This window comes from Frankliniella occidentalis, unplaced genomic scaffold, assembly GCF_000697945.3.
Source record: "Frankliniella occidentalis isolate FOCC.00 unplaced genomic scaffold, Focc_3.1 Scaffold4, whole genome shotgun sequence".
Classification (NCBI taxonomy): domain Eukaryota; kingdom Metazoa; phylum Arthropoda; class Insecta; order Thysanoptera; family Thripidae; genus Frankliniella; species Frankliniella occidentalis.
Window position 1 is genome coordinate 1,794,702 of NW_026267134.1, and position 6,356 is coordinate 1,801,057.

At 38.7% G+C, this 6,356-nt stretch overlaps 4 protein-coding genes across 6 annotated transcripts in view; 2 read left to right on the forward strand and 2 right to left on the reverse strand.

Annotated features, from left to right (window-relative positions):
- Positions 1–874: 874 nt before the first annotated feature.
- On the forward strand, positions 875–1,760 carry LOC113202150 (uncharacterized). Its single transcript, XM_026416245.2, has 4 exons — positions 875–1,039; positions 1,157–1,300; positions 1,377–1,495; positions 1,586–1,760. Exons 2-4 carry the CDS (start codon positions 1,162–1,164, stop codon positions 1,703–1,705), a joined length of 378 nt encoding a protein of 125 aa, XP_026272030.1. The 5' UTR covers positions 875–1,039; positions 1,157–1,161; the 3' UTR covers positions 1,706–1,760.
- LOC113202151 (guanine nucleotide exchange factor MSS4 homolog) lies at positions 1,717–2,783 on the reverse strand. Of its 2 annotated transcripts, none has more exons than XM_026416246.2 (3): positions 2,635–2,783; positions 2,179–2,314; positions 1,717–2,088 (listed from the first exon to the last, which is right to left on the reverse strand). In XM_026416246.2, the coding sequence occupies exons 2-3, from the start codon at positions 2,311–2,313 to the stop codon at positions 1,855–1,857; spliced, it is 369 nt and encodes a 122-aa protein (XP_026272031.1). In that variant the 5' UTR covers position 2,314; positions 2,635–2,783; the 3' UTR covers positions 1,717–1,854. The 2 variants fall into 2 exon arrangements, with proteins under 2 accessions (XP_026272031.1, XP_026272032.1); XM_026416247.2 differs by having other exon boundaries at positions 2,577–2,719.
- Positions 2,784–2,958: 175 nt separating this feature from the next.
- On the forward strand, positions 2,959–5,704 carry LOC113202149 (UDP-N-acetylglucosamine--dolichyl-phosphate N-acetylglucosaminephosphotransferase). The gene is made up of 8 exons (XM_026416244.2): positions 2,959–3,163; positions 3,373–3,487; positions 3,568–3,781; positions 3,861–4,092; positions 4,180–4,368; positions 4,449–4,722; positions 4,808–4,904; positions 5,600–5,704. The coding sequence occupies exons 1-7, from the start codon at positions 3,000–3,002 to the stop codon at positions 4,889–4,891; spliced, it is 1,272 nt and encodes a 423-aa protein (XP_026272029.1). The 5' UTR covers positions 2,959–2,999; the 3' UTR covers positions 4,892–4,904; positions 5,600–5,704.
- LOC127749609 (TOG array regulator of axonemal microtubules protein 2-like) overlaps positions 4,919–6,356 on the reverse strand; it is a 24,275-nt gene continuing 22,837 nt past the window's right edge. For both annotated transcript variants that reach the window (XM_052268408.1, XM_052268403.1), the window contains one exon: positions 4,919–5,816. In XM_052268408.1, coding sequence (XP_052124368.1) covers positions 5,525–5,816 — 292 coding nt within the window. In that variant the 3' untranslated portion in view covers positions 4,919–5,524. The remainder of the gene's footprint in view (positions 5,817–6,356) is intronic.

Here is a 6,356-nt window from a genome sequence, read left to right on the forward strand (position 1 = left end):
AACACTAACCTCCTACAACAATAACCGGAATGGAACAATTCCAGATTCCGGACCGGAAACAATCAAGCACTATACCTTACAATTAATATCGAAAAGCGGCGATGTCCACTCTAAAATTCTGGTTAAAATCCTATGATCATCAATTATATGAGTAGGTATTATCGGTACTTTGCAGAAACGCCGATCCACACCGATCTTCACTGTTTGTTTACGTTTCCAGAAAGGCGCGGGAAATGCGCGGTGGGGGAGGAGGAGGAGGAGAGGGGTAGGGGACGCGGCACGGCTGGGCACGGCCAAGGGGGAGAGCAATAATTACGGCACACTCACCGACATATCGTGGTCGCGGGATGTGATTCTTTCCTGGGGTAGGCAATCCCGCCTCGCTTGTCCAGGATGTGATCCTTTGGGGATACTCCCCGTCCCGTGCATCGTTGTGTGGCTCCAGGCGGCAACGCCAGGGAAGTGCCATATGACAATAGTGAAATGATCAGGATAATAAACTACTATTATTGGCGATTTGCTCCAAATAATAATTACATTTGGCGACTTTTCAGAAATATGCACCAGCCTGGGTGTACACGACGTTTGGAGCCGAATCGTATTTGTCGTGGTGTCTTGGTCTTAAGGGGCCGAGCGAGTAGGCAACCCACTATACGTCCGAATGCGGTTTCTAAAGCTCAGTATCAAAGAAAGCACACGGGGCCTCAGTTTCCTGACTGGGAATACAGGGAATACCCCATGGAATACCCCCAGTCCGTGGCTGTGTACATCGACACCCTGTACTTTACGCTAGATACGGATACTTGCAACTCTTGCGGAACTGCTCGTCTCGTCTACTCCCGCGGGTCCGCGGGGAACTCCCGCGTCCACCGCATCAAAAACAGAACGTTACGGGTAGTTTCACCGACAGTGACAGGCTCTATTCGCACTACGAACAGCAGAACGGGAGGTGGGGGAGGAGGGAGTACCATAACCTGTAGTTATTGATTGTCTTGTGTTGTATTTCATTTCCCACAACACAAATTGGATATTATTTAAGGTGAGTCATGTTGACAAAGATTTTATTACCAGCAGCATTGTCGAACGTATGTTTGGATTTACCGTTTGAAATTGTTTTGTTTGTTACTTTTGATGAACCAATTGGTTATATTTTCAGGTATCATGAGGGTTACACAGGTTTTGAACAAAAGGTACCCAACCCGTAAGCAGTATGAACACTCATATGCATTCATTCCATTTCAAGATCTATATCCTCTATCCCTTAAAGATAGATACGAGGCTCAACAGACATCTGATTCTGGTAAATGGCGTCTCTGTCATATTGTAATCCTTTGGGCCGCCTACCACTTTTTATAACTTTTTATGTTTTCCTTCAGCAAGGCCATGTATTCCTCAACTAACAGTCCTCCTCCAATGCTTCAAAGACTCTGATTTTAATCAGAAAAGATGTGCAGAATCTCTCAAGGCCTATTATGCTTGCATTGAGGATCATAAAGTAAGTTTACTTAATTCATTTCATCATTTTAGTTTTATGGGTTCTTTTAATCTGTACTTCTTTAAAAAATTATGTATACTTTTCATTCAGTCCCAGCAACTTGCTGATACAAAAAATAGAAAACTAAGTGATGTAAAAAGAGTCAGAGATCTCACGAAGCTGGAAGCCACAAGACTACTGCGACAGAAGCCTCTACATCCCAAAAAATAATATGCCTCCTCTCTTTCTGTTAAAAAATTTAATAAAGTAGTTTTTTGAGTTTCAATCTGAGTTTTGTATTTTGTGAACACAAGATTTTTCTTATGACTTAATAAGACAAAGTATGGAAAGTCTTCAAATAATCATTGAGTGTGAGTGAATCATGAATTACGCACACGTGAAACAGCTATAAAATTCTCTTTAGTCACAAGATCATGCCAACCTATGGGGCCCATTTCGCAATCAGCGCATGTGAGATACTTAACTCCATCAACAGTGTTTGAAAAACCTACATTTTCAAACTGGAACATGTCCTTAACTTTCCAGAACTCTCTTAATTCATGCTTCTCATCTATAATTTGGTTCTTCTGTTTAGTCATGGCTGGCAGGGCAAACTGAAAAGAAAACATAAATGAGACAACAAAAATATAAATTCGTCACTAAAGTATGGCCATACTTATGGGCCACTCATGAGTAATACATACTTCTTGTTGAACAAAAGTACCAACTGATGGATTAAGTATTCGGGAGGGACAATGCAGGCAGGTCAGAGCAGTTTTGTTCAAACCATTTTCTAATACTGCTTCTATTTCTGGGCTGATGCCTGCGGGTGCTGTCATGCTGGAAATCAAAAGGAATGCAGGTGATGTGCAGTCGTGTGCAAAGGGACAACACTAAGGAAATTCACATAAAAAACTCAAATACATATGATAAGCTAAGGTGTCTGTTTTTTCATCACAGTAAGAACCATAATTCGACACACAAATAATAAATTTACTCTCAGACATATGACAACAAAATGACTACTCCTAAACATCACAAATTTGACATAGAGTGCATAAGTCATGAGGTTAGGGACTTTCAGAAAAAATACTCCATATACCTAATAAAACAGTGTATTATGACAAACTGTCTGTAGAAAAGACAGAATTATTTCTTACATGATTGTTGCAACTTTGGAGGCATTCAACAGAATTTGACACAAGATTCAGCAACAACAAGCAACTTGTTAGAGGAGTGCGGTGCATATAATGCCGCACACTTTTGTTCACACTATGCAACGTATTGACACTCGTGTTTAGCTGTCTGCTGGTGCTGCTGGCTGATTTCCTGATAAAAACTCAGAAGTCGGCGTGTTTTCAAGTCTATCGAAAAACTGAAAACAGTCGCTCTGAGTTGTTAGGATTGCAATGATTCTGCTTGCGTGTCAGTTGATCACGTCGACGGTTGAAGGTGTCAGGATAGGGTCAGGAAAGAAGACGAATTTTAGTCTTAACCACGTCAGCCCGTCTATACAATCGAGAGAATGTTCAGCTTAATTTTTAAAATGTTTCTGCCTCTTTTTCTTAATGTGGCCATGTCCTTTGGGGCATACTACTTTACGGTACGAATCATCCCGCGTCTGAAAGACATGTTTTTAAAGGCTAACTTGTTCGGCATTGACCTCAACAAGCAAACGAAGGATAAAGTGTAAGTTGAAGATTTTCCTAAGGTGTAAGTGGACACCGCGTTTAGCTCCACTGCTGTCTTCATACTATGAAAATGCTTCTGTATACCTTGAATTAATTTTAGAATTGTTACTCAATGGAGTCTTGCCATTTAGAATGTCAACTAGTTTTCTTCATTATGCTTCTCATATAATTACTCCGAGGTTTTAAAATTTCCCTCTTTGATTTCAGGCCAGAAGCCCTAGGTGTTGTCACAGGCTCCATTTTCCTTGTGACTATGTTTTTGTTCATACCATTACCTTTCAGCCATTCTCTTTTCACAAACAATGACTTTCCACATGATGAGGTGAGGACCAATTAGTTATATAACACCAAAAAGCGACAATTTTTTATTTTCTTTAATTGTTTTTTATTTTGTTTTTTTAGCTGGTGAAACTTATGGCAGCCCTCCTGTCCATTTGCTGTATGCTACTACTTGGATTTGCTGATGATGTGCTTGATTTAAGATGGCGACATAAACTACTCTTGCCTACTATTGCTTCCCTGCCCCTCTTGATGGTTTATTACGTCACTTTTAATGCTACCACCATAATTGTACCAAAACCAATGAGATCATGGCTTGGGTTTTCCCTTAATCTTGGTGAGTTCTATTTGAATGAAGCATTACTTATCTCTTCTGAGGCGTATTGACCATTTTTGACAATCAATTGTTTTGATAGGTCCGCTGTATTATATCTACATGGGAATGCTCGCTGTTTTTTGCACAAATGCAATCAACATCCTTGCAGGCGTAAATGGGTTAGAAGTTGGCCAGTCAGTAGTCATAGCATCATCAATAGCCTTATTCAATGTTATTGAATTGAGTGGGGCTTTATGGCAAGCCCATGTATTCTCTCTTTACTTCTTGTTTCCATACATTGCAACATCTCTTGGGTTATTGAAGTATAATTGGTAAGAAATGCATGCCTTTTTATGTTACACATTTTTCTAGTTGTTACTTCATGCCTTTAAGTAATTTCCAAACTTTCCATGACCTAGGTATCCCTCACGTGTATTTGTTGGAGACACGTTTTGCTACTTTTCTGGTATGACCTTTGCTGTTGTGGGCATACTTGGACATTTTAGCAAAACAATGTTGCTCTTCTTCATACCTCAAGTTTTTAACTTTCTCTATTCCGTTCCCCAACTTTTCCACTTGGTACCGTGTCCTCGTCACCGAATGCCAAGGTAATTTTTGATTCTTGTTTTCTTGATGGTATCGTAATCTTCCTTTTCTGATTCTTCATTTTCTTGTTGGTATGGTGCAGACTAAATCTAGCCACCAACAAATTGGAACCAAGTGTAACTCTATTTAAACAATCTGACCTCAAAAGGCCAATGCTTTTGGCACTTCGGTCTCTGGGTAAGCTGGGCTTGGTTCGTTGGAGAGACACTGTTACCCCTCATCCAGACAGCTGTGGAAGAGGTGACCCTGATGATAGAATGGTTGAGTGCAACAATCTCACTCTTATTAACTTACTTCTCATTCTTCTGGGCCCAATGAATGAAGCCAAGTTGACAACTGTGTTAATCACCATTCAGGTTAAATATTTTTTCTTTGATTCGGATTCGGACTTTAATGCTGAAATTCAGTACTGATACATGCTTGTTTTTTCATTCTCTTCAGGTGATGTGCAGTGTACTTGCCTTTGCCATCAGATATCCATTGGCTTCACTTTTCTATGATGTGCCTGGGCCTCAATTGATGTGATTGACTTTGTGAGGTAAATGACAATGCTTGTTACTTAACTTTCTTTTATTGTTCATTATTAGGGTGTCATTGGGGGAAATTTACATTTGATATAGTATCAGCCTCTAGTTACGTACTGTACTTGTTTGATACAGGGTGTATTAGACCACTCAAGAGGACTGAGTCATATTAATAGTATCATTTGAAATTTGGTTTAAATAATTATTTTGATATTTTTTATTTGTTGACACACACTTTTAACAGTTGTACCTAAGACACAACTTCATTGTTAGCATTAATCTATCTCATAATCATAATCAATCAAAATTTTTCTTTTCATGTTTTTGAATCACAGATACACATACATTTTACTATCAGAAGGTGATAAAATTTTACATATCCAGCAGATTTTAATGCTGATTTAACAATTATTAAGAACTCTATCCTCTATCTCGCAATATATTCACAATTTGAAATAATATACAGGAACAGTGATTTTTGCTATTTTGTCTGGCTATAGTGTACAGGATTCAGGCGTGCTGATGAGTTGCATACCCACACAGGGCCATAAGGCCCACCCAAACGCCTGAATCCGGGACATTATAACTGGAAAGAAATCACTATTCAAAAATAAATAGAAAGTTTTGTACAGTATCACTTCCTTAAAATACAACTTTTTAGGGTCTTATCAATACTTCTCATAACATTTGATGGCACTATTTCAACCAGGATGGAGCTTAATCTGTGATCCTGGGCAAGATTCTTTAGTGAAGACTTGGTGTAAGATCGAGTCTCCAGACTGCCCTCCATCAGCAGACGAGCACTTGTCAACAGCAGGAGGTCTCGTGTTTCTCTTGGTTGTGACATTATCCTCTCCACTCCTAGCTTCTCAACAAGACGGGCCAGTAATCTTGCACCTGCTGCCCTAACCACCGCATTTTGATGCCTGTAAAATTAGTGACGAATTAAACCAGATGGAAAGCAGGGCAGTGTAAATAGAATAGGTAGTTCTTATTCAGGTACATCTGTGATTTATAATTGTCTTGTTAAAAAGACACAAATTTTGACTGTAGCCAAAGGTTTAGAATTATAATAATAAGGGGTGTGTAGACTTATTGAACATGTGTGACTTTCATCTCAAGTGCTAGTTTTTAAGGAAACCAATTGTTTCTCTGTACAGATTGGCACTTTCCAATTAGAGTGAGGTGTTGTTCTTTCTTTATTTGTTAAATGTTTTTTGTGTTCTTTTCAAGGAAGCATTTATAAATTTTGTACACAGGCTTATTTTTGATTAGATTTTTAGAAATAATCATTTTCTTGTTGGGTTTTTTCCTGTTTCACTTTGACTTTCTGTTTTGCATGCTGGTAATTTTTCTACGTGTTTTGATGTGCTATTAAATTGCTGGATATTAATTACCTAGACATTATATTTTTGTACTATTTTAATTATAAAATCTTTTTGTTAATTTTTGTAGTATATTGAAAA

Coding starts and splice junctions, on each gene's coding strand:
- LOC113202151 (XM_026416246.2), bottom strand. CDS start 2,313: ATGACAGCACCCGCAGGCATCAGCCCAGAAATAGAAGCAGTATTAGAA. Junction 2,089..2,178: donor GTACTTTTGTTCAACAAGAA/GTATGTATTACT, acceptor TTTTCTTTTCAG/TTTGCCCTGCCAGCCATGAC.
- LOC113202150 (XM_026416245.2), top strand. CDS start 1,162: ATGAGGGTTACACAGGTTTTGAACAAAAGGTACCCAACCCGTAAGCAG. Junction 1,301..1,376: donor TCAACAGACATCTGATTCTG/GTAAATGGCGTC, acceptor GTTTTCCTTCAG/CAAGGCCATGTATTCCTCAA. Junction 1,496..1,585: donor CTTGCATTGAGGATCATAAA/GTAAGTTTACTT, acceptor CTTTTCATTCAG/TCCCAGCAACTTGCTGATAC.
- LOC113202149 (XM_026416244.2), top strand. CDS start 3,000: ATGTTCAGCTTAATTTTTAAAATGTTTCTGCCTCTTTTTCTTAATGTG. Junction 4,093..4,179: donor GGGTTATTGAAGTATAATTG/GTAAGAAATGCA, acceptor TCCATGACCTAG/GTATCCCTCACGTGTATTTG. Junction 4,723..4,807: donor CTGTGTTAATCACCATTCAG/GTTAAATATTTT, acceptor CATTCTCTTCAG/GTGATGTGCAGTGTACTTGC.